The sequence below is a fragment of the Echeneis naucrates genome, chromosome 11 (assembly GCF_900963305.1).
Source record: "Echeneis naucrates chromosome 11, fEcheNa1.1, whole genome shotgun sequence".
Taxonomy (NCBI): domain Eukaryota; kingdom Metazoa; phylum Chordata; class Actinopteri; order Carangiformes; family Echeneidae; genus Echeneis; species Echeneis naucrates.
The window spans coordinates 12,983,560-13,004,384 of NC_042521.1; the positions used below are offsets into that span (position 1 = coordinate 12,983,560).

Consider the following 20,825-nt stretch of genomic DNA (forward strand, 5'->3'; position numbering starts at 1 on the left):
AGTCTGTGCTTCATGATTACACACAAACCTTGGTTTATTTTTCCCTAAATATCCTTGTACAGTTTTAAAGACTGTTAGTTAGGGATCTGTTTGAAAATTGTGATAAAGCAATTCTAAGCTTTCCGCACATTTCATTTTTCCCAAATGACTGCAGCTCTTTGAAATATAACTACCCATTAAAAAACACTTTACATACAATGAGGCACACTTATAGTGCTTAAGAATCTGGGTTGCTCCTGTTACTTTACTGAACCGTATTGTATGGTTAACATGTCAGTCCAGAACAGCTGGAAATTTACATATGATAAGAAGACAAAGCAGCTTTGGCTTTATTGTTCTTAATTCTCTCTCATTCATTGCCTTTGGTCATACACTTACAAGGGGAGGAGCACAATTCTCAGCATAGATACATGGAGCTGTCTGTCACACTGACGGTTAGAAAACCATGAATACGTGGTCAAACAGCATGAACATTTTAAATTGATGTCTGGCTCTGTAGAGTCACAGACACAGTTTCACACACCCGATACCCACACTTACTCCTAAGAAGCCCCTTGTGCCAGCACTTGTCAATGGCCTGTCTGTCCCCCTCTCTTTTGGGCCTCTGCCTATCACAGTCCAGGAGCATGGCATTTAGTGTCCAACAACCATGTAATTGTGAGCAATTGTCTGGTAACTCTCTACATGATTACACATCATCTTCCACTTCTCCATTAGAATATTAAGTCTGAAACATCGGTGTGCCAATCAGCCGCAGATTGCCCACCACTGAACCTATGACTGATGTGTGTGTAGCTGTGTGTGCATGTGTGAGTGTATGCAGAAGCCATGGAGTTACGTGACTCATCAGAGCCAGCCTTTCTGGTTTGAGACTGAACCCCTTGTTCCTTCTTCTTCTCTTCTCCCCTCTCCTCCACCCCCTGCTGCCCTCTCTGTCTCCTACTTCTTCGCTGACAGGGCCTCTCTGTGGAGCTCCTGTGTGGTTCTTCCCCTCCTAGCATTAACCTGGATGTCAGCGGTTCTGGCCATTACTGACCGGCGCTCTACGCTGTTCCAGGTGACGTGTCTACTAGCACTAGAAGATGCTCACTTATGGACCTCCTACACTTGCACACATGAAATAGCTGCTTTAAAATGTTACATTGTGAGGGTTACAAATTTCAGCACATACCAGAGCTCATACACAGCGGATTAGGTATACACTAGGTCTTTGGGGAGTTCAGAAATATGCTCAGAAATGTTCAGAAATATGAAAATGATGCATTAAAAAGGTTTGTCTTATTTTGAGCTGACATTGATAAAACGTTTGTGCTGCTGTTTTGACATCCAGTAAATCATAAACCATCAGTCTGCATTGCCCTTTCTGTTTAGCCACTTACTTTGTTTAAAATTTCGTGGAGTGATAAATCTAAAGTGTAGCCTCCGATGTTACATAAGATGTCTTCAAGGTTCAGGTAATCTCCATTCTTTACATTTTATTACATTTGGACATGACGTTGGAAGGATTCAACATTTATAATAAAATGTTTAAATAGACAATAGACTACTGAACAAGTAGAATAACCCCTCAAGTAATGTGAAATAAGGAACAACTTACTGCTTAATTCCCTTTGTCAAAATATAACCTATGAATGAATGTATGCATGACTGCGGTGAGTTAATATGAACAAACAGGATTTAGCTGACTCATTTCGTTCCCATGTGTTTCTTTGATGATCACTGAGTCATTTCATTGCAATAATATGGGAGCACTATGTAGAGTAATATACTAGTTATATTCCACATCAAAAGCATTTATAAAAAAATAAACTTTAAAAACTTAAAAAAAAAAAAAAATACCCTATTGTCATATAATTGTGAAAAAATTGTGCACAGAAATAATGACTGTCTTTACAAAGAGAGCTTGAAGACATGCTGATATATCTCATCCCTCAGCACAGTTTGAGGCGACCAAACCAAAAATTACTCAAAATGCAATATATGTACACCACAAGAATGGTGAGATAAAGCCAGCAAAGGTACTGAAAGCATGAAGAGGCTGAGAATGATAAAAGATGAATGCAATTCAAATTTTTGCACCTTTGTGTAAACCTCGTTTTTTAACAGATTTTTTTTTTTTTTGTCTCCTCAAGGTGCTTTTTGCCGTCTTTGACTCTGTCCAAGGTTTCGTCATCATCACTGTGCACTGTGCGATGCGCCGAGAGGTGAGTCCTACTTGTCTCTTCTATTGTGAATCCCAGACATGTTGAATTCGCACGTCCCTAACCCTGCACTGGACAGAGACCCCAGCAACACTTGTCCACCGCGGCAGGTGGGATTCATGTTCACAATTGTCGCATTAGTTTCCGGGTCACAGAGTGGATCAGACTTGTGATGGATTAGCACAGTATTTATGTCCTATGCTGCAGCGCTTCTTCATCATAAAGCACAATGACAGTGTAAAATTCTCCAGCTGATCCAAGGCTGCTTCAGGAAGCTTCCTTAAATGTTATATACAATAAGACGATAAGTCCCTAACTTATGACCCCTACGGGCTATTTGCTTCAGGCCTCCAGGGATGCTGAATTTTAAACTCATTATGCACATGAGGTGGATGTATTCATGCCCTTGAGACTGACATTTACACACACTGACACGTGTGTAATGTGTGTGCACATTCATTTTCCCGTGGAGTTGCTCACAATAATGGTAGCTCCATTAATGGACTTACAATGTCATCAGTTTACCATAGCTGTAATTGTGTACAACACACAGCCTTGCCTATATCCAAGAGATCATTACGATATTGAATGCAATGCATAGTGTAAGTGAATTTTTAAATGCCCTGAATGCTTAGCTGCATTAAATCAATATCACAAAAGCAGCAGGGATCAGGGTACAGTAAATCCAGGAATTATTTATTGTAAATGTATGAAAATCCCCTGCAAGAGAGTGAGCATAAATCCTTCGTAGCTGTAGAACAACAGGGGGAGAGGAGTGCCTCGCTTGAGGGAGGGAGGAGGAGGAGACCTAGGGTGGAGAATGAGGAAGCATTACAGAGCAAAACAAGATAGAAGTCAATACAAAGTGCGAAAGCAAATTAAAGACACAAAAGATGCAGGTGAGCATAACTGGCATGCAGAGCTCCTTGATAGCACCCACCACAGGTGAGGTGTGGCCAAGAGTGTAAGGACAGCGGAGACATACGGTGACATACGGTGAGCAAGGTGGAGAGGTGAGCGAAGGAGCATGGGTGACATTAGAAGGATAGAGGCAGGCAGAACAGAGGGGGTCGTTAAAGAAGTGGTCTGTTGTGAGAAAGGGTGAGTGAGAGACTTAGTTAAGTGAGAAATCAGAGAAGGAAGAATAATTGCATGCGGAGATCTGTGGGGGGAAAAAAATGATTCAAAGGCAAAGCAGGGGATGATAGCAGGGGAGGAGGAAATGGAGAGAAGGGTGCAGAGAGAGGTATGGGCTCTCCACTTTGAAGCCAGAATGAGCCGCATTGGGCACCTAGACACACACACAGTATGTATGCATGAGTATGGACATAAAGGGAAGAAATGGGCTGGAGGAAAGAGGGGAAGCAGTCCAAGAGTCCATGAAGTATTAATCAGATGTGGATGGTACCACATCTTCTCCATGTTTAGCTTGACACACACACACAGACCACCCAGTGAGAGCGAAGATGCTCTTGTTCACGATTGCACCCCTTTCTACACCGACACTCTTCTCTTCCATGCATGAGATTCTTATGGGATTTGACAATGGCAACATTGAGAAATGATGTTGCTCTGCAGCAAGCAACCAGGATTTCTATAATACAGAGTTGGGGGGGGTCTCAGAGTTGGCTGTGAAACATACTGCACAAGGATCCATTTGATTTGAGCTGCATTACAAGAACCAGTCTTTTGATGGCTGGTGCTTGCATAGATGCCGCATGTGGGAGGATAAAGAAAAACAATATGATACTGTCAAGGCTCAGAGGTTAGTACATCCACATACCATGCTGCTGGTTTTAATTGGGACTGATCTTATAAAGCTCAAAAAGCACACTTTGAAGTACTGCTATGTTTTCTATACCACTCCAGCGACTCTTATATAACCCATAAGCTGAGCCACTTTGCAAAGAATATGGCGTTTTGATTTACTATGCCATTTTCGTGTAGTTTAGTATTCGCTGAACATCTGTCATTGCAGTGATAAAAATGAAGAATATAAAATGTCGGAGAAGTGAGTTCCCCATGCTCTCCAACATTTGGCAAACTAACTTCAGTAAAAGTTCCTCCGCAAACTTTTTCCCTTTGCATCATCCTTTCCTCTCCCTCATCATTCTCTACTCTTCCCTTTTTTTCCACCCAATATTCATCCCCCTCTCCCCTCCCCGACATCCTTTATTCCCCTCCCTTCAGGTGCAGGATGCAGTGCGCTGTCGGATGGGGGGATGTAAAGACGACAGCGAAAACTCACCAGACTCCTGCAAGAATGGACAGGTGCAGATCATGGTGAATAGCATTCCATTTCATCCCACATTGCAATCCATTAGCCCCAGACTGACATTAACCAGACTGGAGCTTCCCGCAAGCTTCAACCACACTAGAAAGAAGCTTCTTTTTTTTTTTTTTTTTTTTTTTGCCTTTGCTGAAGTGTTCAAACTCATACCTGACTCTCTTTTTTTCTCAACCATTTTACCCTACCAGAAATTCATTACTGCTGCATTACATTACATTTTACTCTCCAAATGCACTTGATTTTCTTCACCACAAAAATAGAATTTCATCAGCTTCTTGAAACTAACTTCCTAAGCTGCTGTAACAGGATGTGAAAAGTTGTCAACAAATACCACTGTCGGAACAACATCCTGCCAGAATGAATATTAATGTGTTTTCCACATTTTAGTTGTTTGTGCTTCAGTAATTCAATAACTCAATATTACCCGCTGGACTTTCATGTATTACCAAAACAGATGCTTCAGCACTTTTATTTACTTTTAACCTAAACTTCTAACTTCATCTTTATTTGAAGAGCACAGAGGTCCTGTAAGTTTATTGTATGTGTTCCAAATGTGGCTAATAGTGTGATAAATCATATAGACTTCAGCTGCCTTACCAATGTCAGTGCGGTCACACTGCTACTAGTAGAGCATGAGCGACTCTCACATAGCTGCTCCCATTTTATTTCTCCCACAAACCTGTTTGCCATAACGATTATGGGTTGCTCAACGTCCCTCTGAGGTCATGAGGATTAAACTTCGGAGCCATCATTTTACACAAGGAACCCATTATGTCATATTTCTGTCTCTGTTTTCATAACCAAGAGGAGCGTTACAGTCAAATGTGCTTATTTAATTTTTGATTAAAAATATTGTCATCTTGCACACAGCTCTCAGGGATGGCTGGTTGCTAAGCCAGTTGTTGCAGTTAAGAAAATAATTCGATAAACCTTCTTGGTTTCTCATGCTTTTCTCCCTTTTTTTTGTCCAATATGAAGAGATTTGAAGAAAACTTTGAACAGCAGCAGGTGCAGGTGCAAGGACAACTGCTGTATGAATACCCATGAGTACATTAATTGTGATGGATAATTTGGTCTGGCTGCCACCAGTAATCTCGCCATCATAATTACAGTGAACACCATCCTCTCAGGTGTTCTTCCTATACTCTGAGGAAATCTCATTAGAGTATTAAACCCATGACATTTAGAGACATCATAAATAAGTAGAGCTGTGGCTGCCCCTCCTTGTTAAAGTCGAATCAAAGCCATAGAAAACTTAATTAATCTGTGATGATGTCTAAGTGTTATGCGCCACAACACTCCTCTAACTCAAACCTCATGTTTTCCATCCATCTTCTTTTATACCATCAGAAATGTCCAAATGTGAGCTACTGTGGGCAGCAGTGTGGCTCTCTGCGTTATGGCACATCCACGTGCCTCTCGGGCTGCCACCCACAGCAACTCCCACCATCGTGCAACCCGGCATCCCAGCAAGGCTGTTACCACAGTCTGCTCCGTCGCAACCACAACACCGGGCTTGACTACAACCACGCACATGAGCATAACCCCATCCTGAACAATACCCACAACCACGCTCATAACCATAACCACGCCAGCAGCCAAACAGTATGTTACCTGTAGAAAACACACAGTCACTAGTAATTATGAATACCCGGGCCCATAGAAGGAATAAGGTGCAATTTGTAAAACAATGTTTTGCAAGAAGCATGAACAAATGAAGGAATAATCTGACATTTTGAAACATGCACTTGCTCACTTATTTGTCAACAGCCAGCTGGAAATGATAAGTCAGTTTACATGTGATATTATGTTTGTTTACTCTATGAAAAAAAAAAAGATCTTGTCTAAGTGTAAAAACATAATTTAGCTTCACTGAGGGTCACATGTTGGACTGTTTGTTGGCTGGGCACAGTGAGTTTTTAAAGTAATTTCTCAAATAAGGGTTGTGAAAGAACCTGCACATAAGCAGTTTTAGAACATGAGGAGACAGGTGTTGGTAGTGGCTCACTTTTCGCCTTTTGGCAAAACAACATAACAAACAAAACCACATGTGAAACAAAATGTCAAACTATTCCCTTCACCAAAAAAAGAAAAGAAAAGAAAAAAAAGACATTTTGTTTAGTTTTGATTACACATTGCACCTTAAAATAAGTTGGAATAGTTCTGGCATATAAATAGAGGTTAACTCCTGCAGCGTTGCCAGGTATATTTTTTTGCATTTATTTCTGCAATATATTTGTTCAGTTTTGACTGTAGGAATTTGTCAGAAAGATTGTTGCCGTCAACAACTTTTCTGTCAAACCAGTGACCTTTTGCAGGGAGAGTGTGCAATACTTAAACTAATGATGATTTGTTTCACTCAGTTTGGGAGAGACAGTCTGAGAGAAAGATGAATGTTTTCTTGTTTTTTTTTTCCTTTTTTATTCTTATTCACTCATTTCATAGCACCAGTATCAATGGTCTTATGGGTGATTAACGTACTAAGCGCTTTTACATTCCAAGGAGACCTTTACTGTATTCTCCACTTCTCTCCCTCAGTTTTTCATTTCCCCCCTGTCCTCCTCTCATTCCCTCTGTGGCATGCCCAAACTGTCTAAAATCTGTAGTGTATTATCTAAACAAAGGCTTTTGTAAGTGAATCCCACAGAGGACAGGAGAAGACTCTGTGGTGAGAGGGGGAGAAGAACATAGCTGCATAGCAATGAGCTTCACTTTAACTGAAGTTGAGGAAGAATTGAGCGTTGGTCATTTTACAGACAATAAAATTTAATTTTGCTCACTGCATTTTGTTCAGGTGAATCCGAGGTCAAAGCAAATAAAAACAATTATTTTTGACTCTACCTGAAATACCTAATCTGCATAAAATCTGAATACTGGGTGCATGTTATTCAGTGATATATTGCTTTGAATGAATGAATGCAAAGTAAAAGCATTTGTATTCCTACATGATGCTTTATATTTTTTGTAAGAATTTTTTGATGAGAAATAGCTCAACTAGAAGACTGGCACCACAGATAATGTTTTTTCTGCTGTGTAAATGTCTGTCCCTGTTTCCATTCAGACGATACTGAAGTGACTGATGAGGCATACAGTCACATTATGTACCTGGCAAAGCTCCACAGCAGTCTGCTTGTCACTCTCAAAGTCTGAATTTTGGTCTGGTGCTGTGAACCGATACACTTCATGTCAAAAGTAGCAGTAGCGTTTGCCGTCACTATTTTCTCTGTTGTTTTTGGTTTGGAGAAGTGCAATGTGAAGAAATGAAAACTGCAAATTTCTGATATGACTAAATTAACCTTTCCATTTTGTGTTTGTTCACTGAAAGTATTTCTAATCGACTGAGTTGTAAAGTGTCATTGGATACAGCATGACCATTCACGATTCAGTCACTCAGCAGGTTCGTTCTGTTGCTAATGGAGTTCGTGTTAGTTGCACATACTCATTGTTTTTCCTCTCTTTCTACCCTGCCTCTCACTTTCAGACGGATTTTGAGAAGGATGTGGACTTGGCATGTCAAACAGGTGAGCAATCCCTTCCGCCTAATTTCTCTTTTCATCTCTGCTTTTGTTTCTCTCTTTTGGTTTAATCTGCACTGTGTCCAACAGAGGAATAACATTGCACAGAGTCAATGAGGTTACATTCTGTTCTCGCTACTGTATCAAATGACAAGTGATGATGTGCTACATCCAGAACGCAGTTGTGCGCAAGTTATTTTGCCTTATCAATCACCGTGAATCTGCCCAGGAAGTGTTCAGCAAGCATATGTTTCAAAGAGAATGTGTTTAATTGTGCATGATAACAACAAACCTCAGTTTTCTCAGTCCTGTTTCACTCACTGGTGACCAGGATCTTGTGCGTCTGTGTTAAAATGTGTACAAATGTACCACAATATCGTATTATGTTGTCTTTTCAAATATTAACACTCAGTCACTTTCCCCTCCTTCACCCTTGCAGAGAGAGGACACCCATGTAAGTTTTGTACCTCTAACTGATCTACTTAATGCTGCCTGGTCTTTCCTTTGACTTCAATCACCCATATAGACGAATCCGGGCTCAGGTGAAACATTATGAATTCAAATACAACAAATCAAACAAAAGCCGGATTTGTCTATCGGTCACTCTCTGGGCCTTCACTTTTGGATGCATATGCAAAGGGATCAGACAGGTCAAACCTTCCCCGCAGCATGCCCACTCCTTTTACATCACTTTCACAGAGAAATTTGCTATGTTCTGCATTCAGCTATAGTCCGGTATGCTCAGTTTAAGCAGGATTCAGCCTCAGTTTTGATCAAATGTGTAGCCTGACATTTTGTCACATCAAGGCAGTCAACATGAAAATGTACTGTGCTACATACATTGCTCTAGTGTTGGATTTTAGGGGCTCCAGAGTAAGTATTATTCCCTCCGATGGTGACAGAATGAGCATGATATCTAGCATGAGCTGACAGATGTTTTGATTTGTGTTTGATTATGCTGATAGATTGATGTTAGTTGTGATCAAGCATTTTTTTGTCATCAACATGCCATAGCTAATTTTAGAATAGCTTTTCTGGAATCATAAATTATGTGTTTTCTGAACAACATACTTGAACGCGAACCCAAAAACCACCCCAATGTAGTTTAATATACTGTTTTATTTGTGGGCCTAATCTAGAAATATGAACTGATGCACGTGGTTCAAAGCAGAAAAACACAACCCTTTAGTGATATGGGAGCAATAAGCTGGTGAGTGAGGTAAGGAACCCAATTTGGAAGCAAGGGAATTTGGCTCCATTTCATTTCAAGCACACAGCATTTTGTACCAGGGGTCCCTTTCTCCAAACTAATAAAAATCCTGGCTGACCAGCAAATCTTGCAATGGAGTAAAACTTCAGGTCACAGTGTCAGACAAAATTCATCTAACTTACAGTGAACTATACAAGCTCAACATGAGTAGTAAAACTTTTCTGAAGATGGGTTAGTCTCACAATCGCTCTCAGTGTGCATTCCTCTTTTTAAATTAAAAATATTGTTTTCTCCCACCCATAAATTCTTAACCTTTGTTTCATTCTTCACTTCCTTCAACTACCCTAACTCTTTCATCCCCATCTTATACATGCCTCTCATTTTCTTTCTCTGGCTCCACGGTTTCTCTTCTCACCCTCCAACTCCCTCCAGTCATTTTCAAGGAAGTCAACACCTGTAACCCAGCCACTATTACAGGGACTCTTTCCCGCATCTCTTTGGATGATGAGGACGATCCTAAACTGGCAGCCCATCAGGAGGGGGGAGTCGGAGTCAACTTCAGCTCCCTCCCTGGAAACATTCCTCCTCCCAACCTTATTGTACAGGTGAGGGCAATGAGATTTACACTGAATGACAAAAATCAGAAGTTAGTTTACCGCTGCTGCCACACTGTCTATATATTTGATGACCGCATGACTAAGCCAAAGATTTATTATTTCTCCCCTCAAGGTTCCACCTCTAGGAGGCCTCAATGAGCTGAGTGAAACACCCCTGAAGAAGGAGGTGAATGTGGATCAGCAGAGACAGCAGGCTCAGCAGCGAAGCGGGGCTCCAATCTACCTGTGTACCGAGAGTGGCCTGGGCTGGGCTCGAACGCCTGCTTCCTCCAACAATTCCCAGGATGGGAGTGCAGGCAGTGGAGGAAGTGGAGGAGGTGGGGCAGGGAGTGGTGGAGGAGAGGGGGACTACATGGTCTTACCTCGTAGGACGGTCAGTCTCAAACCTCCAGCACCCTCCTCCCAAGGAGGCCTGGGACTGGGGGGTGAGGACAAGCCTCTCAACATTGCGGTGGATGATCCTCCCTTCCCCCCACCTCCCTCTCCCCTGACCCTCCACCCAGCTGAGAGCGAAGCCTACCCGGCAGATTTTGTGCCGTCCAGTGTGGGCGACATGAACATCACCATGAACCTCAACCGCTCCTATGGGACGATGAAAACCATGCCCCACGGGCACGGCCACATGATGGCTCAGGGTGGTCTTGTACACTCCCATGGAGGACACATGCACTCCCATGGGCATTCCCTCCAGCTGAAGCCCGGCCAGAGGCCGTTGGTTCGACAAATTTTGACGGGGGGAACTACAGTGGAGAGAACCAGGACCCTGCCACGCAACCTGGGCAGTACCAACGCCAACACCAGCCTCTCAGCAGGATCCTTGGAGGTGGGTGAGAGGTTGAGGGATGAGCGAAGGAGAAGTTCCCAGTGGTGGTGGAGCTCCCTTAGTATATCACCTTTAACCCAAGTTCATGGGTGAAAGTAATGAATGTGGTGAGGTTGTGTCAACGTGAGCGAAGTCAGAGTGGTGGATGATAATAATAAGGGAAAGTGTAAGCAGATGGAAGTGCTTACCAAAATGGGTCCAATTATTCAATTTAAAACTATGGAAGACAGGATCTTATCAAAACAGAATTTCCTACCAATAAATTGAGGAATGCTTTGAGCAAATAAGCCTAATGTACAATTATTTTATCAATAAAGCATCTCCTTTTGATAATAAAAAGCTGGAATATTGTTGTCTAGACTAAATATAATGTGTTATGCATTTATGACAACAAAAAAGATGTGGCAAGAAGTCCTTGTGTATGACAGCACAGTTACTGCAGCAGTTATATACATATCCATGCTACAATTATAGAACAATTGTGTCCCATGAAAGTATTGAATGCTGTCAACTAACATAAGTGTTAAAATGAGTTCCTGTCACAAAGACAGACAGCTTCTTCTTAGTTTCCTGTGCCTGTGGGTTGGTGTGTATGTGTGTATGTGTGTGCATGCAAGAAACCCCCTCTTAACCATACAAAGTGACATAACAGATGGACAGGATTAGAGGAAATACCCAAGGTGAATATCTTTTGGCCCACCTTAATTTTACACGCACACACACACACACACACACACATAAGAAACGCGATTGCCCGTCAAAACATGGACACAAACCAACATATGTTGGCTTCTTGCTGATTCACAAGGTTGATTAAAGAGATGGAAACAACACTTCCACTGAAAAGTGCAGGTACCTCATGTAGGGCTGAGTACATAGAAGACGAGTCATTAAAAATCATCAAAAAGAATCACTGTCATAAGAGCTATGAGTGCACTCATGAATTCCAAAAAACTGCAGAGAAACCTGCAGGATGTAATTTAGTGCTATAATTTTGCCCTGTTTGAATATGCTTGATTTGGAGATGGATATCAGAGCTTGCCTCTCAAGATTAGATCCCAGCACACTTTTACCCGCCAATTCAAACATGGTGATTTGTAATGGAGAGATCACTCAAATGCAGTCAGTGTTTCATTTCACTGTTCACTTATACTGGAAGACTTAGTAAATTTTAACTCTAAAGTATAATGTCATAGTGTGAAATAAGGTCCTCTAAACATATTAGCCAATCATTGTGCTGTAGCAGGGAGCAAGTATTGAATTATAAATGAGTATCTTTTTACCACAAATGGTTGGCTATAGAGGTCATATTATTGAACATTATCCTCTATTTGGTGTGAGCAAACTCATGAAAACAAGTTTGTATGGTGCTGGTCCTTTCTTTATGATTGTGATGCCATCAGCTCACAGGGGAAAGGGATTCCTTATGCATTTTGAACGAGTGAGTTAATGAGGCTGCTTTATGTGTGTACCCATTTAAACATGCAATATACTGCATGTTGCATGTTTTTCATATTATGAAGCAAATTCAATCACAGAATTTCTCTGTGTAAGGTTAGGATTTTTCCTGTGGGAGGGAAGTAATTGGATCGTGATTTATAAGCAGTGATGGGTGAATATGAAAAGTAAAGAGGACATCTAAGGGAGAAACGTAACTCTTTTTGCATTCCTTTACTTTGTAAAATCTTGGCTGCTGCAGCATCAGATCAGCAATATAGCTTTTAACTAACTGTGGAGAGCAGCCCCTCTTCCTGCCAAATGCAAATTTGGCAGACAGCGAGAGCCAGATATGAAGTCAGAGATGGAATGTAATGCAATGCAATGTCAGGGCCAGATGAGCTGGAAATGTCTGCAGCTGTTAAATTGGTGGCTTGTGTGCCACTTTCTATAGCTACAGAGGCATTTAAGAGGAGAGCTGTGAGGTCCAAACAAGATTAGAGGATGAAAATCATTTTTCGTATGTTTATTGCAGCTCTTTTAATCGGAATGTCTCCTACAAATTACCAAAAAAATAACAAACAGATGATTTATGCTGGACTAATGATTGTAATGATTGTTTTTGAGACTATGTGAGCCAAGAAATTATTATTTCATTCTAATTCTAGGTTATTCTGCTTCACTAAGCTCATTACATTACTCATTACAAATTCATTTACTTTTTGCTTTGACATTTGTAAGAGTATCTGTATTGTGTTGGGCAGTCAGTGCACATCAGGTCTCTTCTTGTTACTGAACAATGGTTCTGAGACATCTACAGACAGACTGAAAAGGAGAGGGTCTAAAGTTCAATAGTGGTCGAGGGGTGGTCATTGATGCTTTCTTCTCTCCCCCTGCCCCCTTCCTCTTTCAGAGGAAAAGAGTACGGTACTCTGAGCTGGACTTTGAGGTAAGATGTCGGGCCTCACCCCCTTGTCATCAGCCTGTCTCTGCTTTCTTGTGCTTCTGCCAGGATTAGAGTATCGCCTTAGAGGAGCAAAAAGCATTGCTAAACCCCTTCCTTCGCACCTGTGTTTCCCTTGCATTTAGAACAATGAAGTATTTCAGACCTATCTTATATAGTGCGCTGTTTCTCCAACAGTGGCCAAAAACCCATACCTCAGTGTTATCTCTTACTGAAATAGTATTTGTGTTAATCAATCATAGAATCATAGAAACAAAAACATGTACAATGATAATGTCATGTACTTCACTGGTTTGGCTCCTGTTTGAAGAAACAGCAAAATAGAGTGCTTTTTGTGTCTGTATGAATACAAGTATTTCAGTTCTGGATGGACATCTATGTGGTTGTAGTTAACTGGCTTATTATATCTGTTGGGACGACGTGGGTTGGCAGCGTGTGAGTATATTTGTGTTAGAATGACCTGGTTGTCTTGTGAATCTCCAGTCTCTATCGAGTATACATTTGCAAAAAGTTGAGTAAAATTACTGTACTTCCCTTTGTACTCTGCCGTTTTTTACTGCTGCTCCGCGTTGTAAAGACTGGACATTCACCTTCCACCCTGGAGACATATCTGTCTACTGCATATGCTGGGTTTCAGTAATGACAAGTTACTAACTGTGACTGGCTGATCATGTTACTTGCAACTTTACTGGAGAGTCATTAGTGACCACTGCATGAAAAAGACTCCTGAAATCAAAAATTTAAACTTGATACATTTTTTTTTTCTTTTGTGCAGAAATACTACTTTTCTGAAGAGGTGCTCCAGTCATTTATTACTTTCAAGAACAATGCGTCCTGAGTTTGAGTTGTAAGATATGGTGGAAGACTTGGACCTGAGCCCTCATAAAATCGGTGGATTGCCCCTTTGACTAAATGTTTGATGGCTCTGACAATCCCATTCTTGAAAACTTAAAACTTTGTATCAGACAAGGACATGCCAAAGTCAAAGAGGGAAACATAACACACAGTAGCAAAAGGACACATTGAAAGGAATCAGTAGCACCTTCCTAACTGAGCAGAGATGAGACTGCCCACTCTGAAGTCATAGGAGCCAGCACTAAGCGCCAGTCCTGGCCAGTGAGTGTATTTGTGTGAGTGCTGGCATCTTGCCCTTGTGTCGCTTTCAGCTTCGCAAGCTGCTTTGACGATTAGCTACTGTCAAACAGCTCCAGCACTGCCCATTAGCAAAGAGAGACAACAGCAGTGGCACTGACAAATGCAGTTAGCTGTCAGAGAATTAAAGATCTGGAATACAGCAGCCGTCTAGACAGACATATTCAGAACACAGGGAAGGCAGTTTTGTCAGATATCCTTTCACTTGAGCCAGAGTTAAATTCTGGTCCATCTGTTAGACAGTTAATGAGTTCGACAAAATCCGGAGTTAACAGGACCACCAGCTAGCAGCCACCAGTCTGCAACAATGGTATTTTTGTCAGTCACTTTCACCAAATTTTCACTTCAAGGACTCCTCTGCGGTACTACTAGTTGCCAAATTCTTAAAGACTGAAGAAGTGGATGATGTATGAGCATGAGCCAGCAATCAATTGATCTGTCGGCATCCCTCTCTAACCTCTTTCATGGCTGGCATCACTGCAGTCTCTCACCCATTACCGTTCTCCTGCCTGCCCATGTATTGGCTCCCGCCTCCTTCTTTTTGTATCCCCCCTTCCTTTTGCTTTTTTTTCTGTTTGGTTCATTTTTGCTGTCCCTTCCTTTTTTTCCCTTCCAGAAAGTGATGCACACTCGCAAAAGACATTCTGAGCTGTACCATGAGCTCAACCACTCGTCCAAGTTCCACACCATAGACAGGTATAGCAGGGATGCAGCCATGTCAACATTTAAGGTAAGACCATTGTCCAAAAGTGGGATGGGAACCCACTGTACCCATGCACCTCCACTCCCCTTCACACCTTGTAGCAACCCTAAAAACCCCACACCGTTGATTTAAAGCTGACTCTGATTTCTATGTAGCTCAAATAAAACCTCAAAACCATAATAATAGTTTCCTTCACAAGTTGCCAGCACTAGCTAAATATCATCAGTGCTATCGTGACACTTCATTTATTTTTACATGCAGCTTTCCGAAATTTATAGTCATAAAAAAATCTGAGCATAGCTCTCAGTCATTTACAAACATGAGGTAGTTTGGAAAGTGGTTGTATTCATTATGATGTTTTGTTTTTTTTTTCAGCCAAATTGCTCTCTTATAAAGGTGAAAAAATAATATTTGCTGTAACAAGGGCGCTTGAATGTAATATTATTTGAATACTTTATATATTTTCCTTACCATTTGATTAATTCACTGTTTTACATATTATCTCATCCACGGAACAATAAGTACCTAACAAATACAGCTGTAGAGGCACAATTCTATTTCTGCTAGTTTACTTCAAATCTCTTTTATGTCTGATGTAATTGGCCTGAATTTAATTCTTTCCCACCTGTATGTTTTGGACCTTATTAAATACCTGTAGAAAAAAGTTGATCACATATGCTGTTAGCTGAGGGATAATCAATTTCAGCCTATTAGTGAAATCCACATTCAACAATCTAAGACCTGTAGAACTATTTTCCACCTCACCATAATGCAAAGCTGGAAAAAAAAGAAAAACATCACTTCTTTAGCCGTAGGTGCTTTGTCTTTTCCCGTCACTGCTTAATATGTCTGTTTAATGGTTTCATTGTTCATGTCCTGTATGTCACTGTTTTTCTATGTGCGTATGTGTGGTTATAGTAAGATGAGGTGTCTGTGTGTGTGTGTGTGTGTGTGTGTTCCAGAGGGGTGCTTGGGTGACCACCTGTACACATGAGACGCAGACGCGTCCTTGAATCATTAATACACCATTAGCAGCAGACGAAAGAGTCCCTGGTTGCTTTGCACTGACCTTCAGAGGACTGGTTTCATTAAACTTTAAACGCACGCACACACACACACACACACACACACACCCCTCATCTGCAGAGCTTCAGTGCAAAGAGCCATGATGAGTTAGTCAGCCTTGATAGGTGTACTTTCCCTTGGCATCGGTAGCACGCTGGTTCACATCTAATTTACAGCGCCTGTAGAGGAACAGAAGCCAGCTTGACATCCCTCATATTCCCCTTGCCATGTAGTCACACACATACTGTATACACACGCACACACAAACACAAACATTCTGTCATTTCCCAATGCCAGACTGGCCTTTTCCTTCACTCCTTATTTGCTCAACGCCTTGATCAAGATTTTCAGAAGCATTGGCTGACTCCCCATTCATTAATGCCAAGCAAATATTTTCTGGCAGAGAAGAAAAATGGCAGGCTGCTTGCAAAGACATGAGCCATATATTAGAAGTCTGTGGTTCTTAACAGTTGCACTGCAGCATGCTAATGTGACTCCAAGGGAGCCTAGGTGTGCTTTGGGATTATGGCCAAATTTAAAGGAAATGCAGTACCAGTTGCAAATTATAGATAGGCTGTATTTAAACTAATCAAGACAGATTGGAATGCACATTTCCTCTGGGCTGGTGACGTCATGCAAATTATGATCATCCAAATCCATTATGCTGAAAATACGAACAATTAAACTGATAATGCTATCAGTGTCAGGCCTTTGACAGGATCCAGTTCAAGTTCAGCTCTGCTGTTGTCAACATCTCACTTTGAGAGTCATCCCCAGACATAAATGCTGACTATACAGTAATTATGGATATGAAAAGCGTGTGCGTGTGTGTGTGTGTGTGTATATGTGTCCACTTCTTTCTTTATGTCTATGTATGTGTTTATTTTTTATGTTTAAAATTAGTGTGTTGTGCTGACTGTGTCTGAAGCACATAAACCGTGTGTAGGAGACAATTACTGCATGAGTAAAGATATAATTGTTACATAACAGCTTTAATAACGTCCTCTCCTGCCATATGACAGACACTGACACTGATTTTCACATATATAAAACGTGAGAAGCAATTTAATAGCAAACCTAATTACATTTCACAAGGATATCTTCTCATAGATGGACACCCAAATTACCCTGGAAGTTGATAACCCTCAGCTTCACATGGCCAATCGACTCAATCAAGAAAAGCACTATTGAGTATATTTGATAAATGAATAAGGTTGGCTGTTCTAATCATATAGTAGTAGAAGGAAAGCCCCCACCCACTCCTACCTGCTTAATGATGAGTTATTGATCTCATATCAAACGGTGATGCCTCAAAAACCGCATTAGCCCCTTTGGCTTTTTAAGCCCCTCTCTCTCCTGATAAGTGCATAAACAGCATTATAACCCAAACCCTAAACACCCTGTAAACCCTTCTAACTATTGTGGCGGGTGTTCGTCACAACAGGTGCCCCCTCCCCCTCCACCGAGGCACAACACTGAGCCATCGCTAGTGCGCAGAACGTCCCTCGTTTACAAAGAAAGTCAACGTAAGACATACTAAATCCCACATAAATCCCCCTGCAGTAGAGCCCCTCTAACGTTCTCTAAAGCAGGCTGATGAGTTGATATGCTACATGTCACTGTGGATATATCCCATAGTTTGCCACTGTTTGTTCTACAGCTGTGTTTTCATTCAGCAGTAATGTACACTTCACATGTATTTGAGTGTTGGGTAAACCCCTACTGCAAACAGCAATTGTGCAATCACAGCTTAACAACTGATAGGCGCCACAGCGTCCCTGTCAAGCTTTGGATGGCTCCACAAGCTGAAGTGGTGTGCGTATGTGTGGCTGTCGTATAGCTGGACTATGTAATCGACCACATAGATCTGATGAGCTTGACATTTTGCCTTGGCCGTGCAGGTTTGGCCTCTGTCTCTCAAAGGGAAACACATAAATCAAGTGAATATTTAACACCCTTCCGAATACATTGCCATTTTACAAACAAGTCACATGAAAACATTAAAGTAAAGTTAGCCCAAGTGATTTAAATAAACCCACAGTGAGAATATGAACGGCCGAACAACAGCTCAGGTGATGGGTTACCAGTTAAAATCAGGAAACTTGCACTCTGTTTAAAATTGAGGAGTCATTGCAAATCTGCCACTGTTATCATTGTATGATGCGCTTGTGGAAAGCTTGACAGGTGTAGCAACGGCGACTCTACTGAGCTCGGGTCATGGTGCTTTACTGACCATACACAAACAGTGTCAAACTATACATTTACACCATGTAGCTGCTCATCTATTTCCTGACTGCATTGCCTCATAGTAAAGTGACTGTATTTGATGAGCCTTAATGGTAGATGATCCCCAAGTGGTGTGGTGGTGTAAAAGTTCAGTGCATCACAGCTTATACCTCATTTTCTCCAGCCCCCACTTCCTCCATCAACCCATATACAAATTCATATTGAAATCCACCATCTGGTATCCCTTTAACCAGAGATATGGATTTGTAAGGTTGTGATGTTGGATCTGATTTATCTCCCATGATAAAACAAATTCATGAGAGCTTTTTTTTTTTTTTGCTGTTTTTATGCCGTTTTGGGTTGTGTTTTCATTACTGTAGTACAGTCAGTGTGGTGTGACAATCCATTTCAGTGCCTGAGTTTAATCTGATGATGTAAACACCCTAACCAAGTGATAAATCAATTCATAAAGACAATTACCCATCCAAACTGATTTCTAATTGCCTCATAAACTATGATACTGTGTCCATAAATTTGCACATAGGCACTGAAAATAGCCAATCACTGTGTACTTTGTATGGGTGCTGATGAGAAACTGTCAGAGATATCATGGGGTCAGAAGAGACCTGATCCATTTTACTTCTGTGTAAAGGTAGGATCGCTGTGTTGGCCATGTTGAGGAAATGAGTGGATATCAGAAAATGTCCAATTTATTATTTTTTTTTTTTTTTACTGTCCATCTTATCCAATTTTCTGTGTAAGTGTGTTGGGCTTAAAGTGGTCCTGAGTATTACATGTGCCACCACAGATAGAGTCCACATACCTCAATCTCTCAATTTCATGCTTTTCTTGTCTTTCCTCCTCTCCATACACCCCCCCCCCCACACTTGTTAACTCCATGATGCCCGGTAACTGGTAATCACGATATTCACCACGCTGGTAGCTCGAGGCTGTTAACTGATAACTATTAACACTGAACAGGCAGAAATGAAGGGGAGCTTCCAGTAGGCTACTGGAGTCAGCAAAGCGATTCCTGTTGTTGGCAAATAAATAAAAATGTACATGTTTCCTTCTGTTACATATTCTGTTCTTATTTTTGTAAAACATATGCATGACCTTTAAATTCTACTCTACAGTGGTAAGCTATGACTAAGAAAGGTCACTTCCAGGCTGTGACACAAACATATATCTCTCCCGGTAGCAGATATCTGTTTGCATGTGTAATGCAGAGAGATGTATAGCAGCTGGCTGCAAGACTCACAGAGGTCACAGAACGATAATATGAAGTTCTTAGCTATTGTTTTGGTTTGTTGACAGCGGCTGACCTTGAATTAAATGATTTTTATATAGACACAGTTGTTTTTCCTCCCATAAGCGATAATATTTATTTATGCATTGCACTGCTAGATAGTATGCAAGCTTCACATTAATGCTTACCACAAAGACAAATTCAAATACTTCCCTGGTGTAAGTATAGTGCACTCTGTCAGGGGCCATATGGCGAGCAGAGGAATGCAGTCCATTTTCATTGTGCCTCCTGAAACGGAGACATGCTACAAATGGAGTCAGTGGGGTTACTGAAATACAGAGTGGATTGGTGTGTATGTGTCTCAGTATGTTTTAACATTAGTGTCTCTGCTAATGTTTAGCTTCTCTGTCTTTGTCATTGCAAAAGTAGCCTGTTGTTCTCCATCCTCTCCACAGGCGTCAGAAGGTCATGAGACAAATTTGCATGTGGTACCCAATGATGCAGTGTTGTGCCTCTCTGTGTGTGGGATGGACGATGTGCATGTGAGAGAGTTTGCACTGCATAATGACCTGGCTGATGCATTTTTTAGCTCTTAAATGGGATATATTTCCATCCCATCATCTGCTGTGTGCTTGATTAAATGAAGCGTGCTTGGCTTCCTTCTCCAGATAGATGGTGAGGAGTTATGCCAAACGTAGTGGGATGGAGAAAAAGACAAAGGAAACAAGTACCCTACTTTGTTGTGGTTTCACTCACGCTAGATCAGAGCAGCAGTGGCAAGCAAATTTCCGATTATGAAAGATATATTTGCAATTCAATCTGCATGACTTTAGGCATGTGTATGAATTCTACAATGAACTCTAATCCACGAGGCCGCATGTGGAAATTTATCTGGCACTGTCTAACAAGTCTTCCATTAACCTGCCCCATAAAAGGCAGGTGCAACCTGGGGTGCTCTTTTTATGCATCTTCAGTTAACATTACTGTCTGTTATTGACATATTCCAACAATGTTTTCAGGCCACTGGGGGAAATTTAGGCGAGGTAATGTGTATGCTTTGAGGATGTCTCCTGCAAAATGAAGATGTACAATTTTAAATGACAAAGAGCCAATTTTTGTTGATTCAGTGAGGGCAATTTGCCTGCTCTCGCAAACTCCATAGGTCTTGATAGTCAATTTGCTGGCATTAAGCTAAGGGGCTTCAATTTCACATTCCAGCAATAATGCAAGTCCTCCTCTCTTCTTCCTCTTCATATCTCATTCTCCCCTCTATTCGTCCTCCCGGCTTGACATTTTCTCTCTTACTGTGTCCCTCCTTTTCCCATTTCTCCCTCTAAACTCACCCCTCGGTGGCACGTTTGAGGCATTAATTG

At 41.3% G+C, this 20,825-nt stretch overlaps 1 protein-coding gene across 1 annotated transcript in view; it reads left to right on the forward strand.

Moving 5' to 3' along the window:
* The window catches only part of adgrb2 (adhesion G protein-coupled receptor B2), a 124,430-nt gene that overhangs the window by 97,040 nt on the left and 6,565 nt on the right, over positions 1–20,825 (forward strand). Inside the window, exons 23-32 of the mRNA XM_029513511.1 lie at positions 958–1,057; positions 2,133–2,204; positions 4,392–4,484; positions 5,842–6,096; positions 7,973–8,012; positions 8,446–8,460; positions 9,649–9,821; positions 9,946–10,656; positions 13,007–13,042; positions 14,826–14,939. Coding sequence (XP_029369371.1) covers positions 958–1,057; positions 2,133–2,204; positions 4,392–4,484; positions 5,842–6,096; positions 7,973–8,012; positions 8,446–8,460; positions 9,649–9,821; positions 9,946–10,656; positions 13,007–13,042; positions 14,826–14,939 — 1,609 coding nt within the window. The remainder of the gene's footprint in view (positions 1–957; positions 1,058–2,132; positions 2,205–4,391; positions 4,485–5,841; positions 6,097–7,972; positions 8,013–8,445; positions 8,461–9,648; positions 9,822–9,945; positions 10,657–13,006; positions 13,043–14,825; positions 14,940–20,825) is intronic.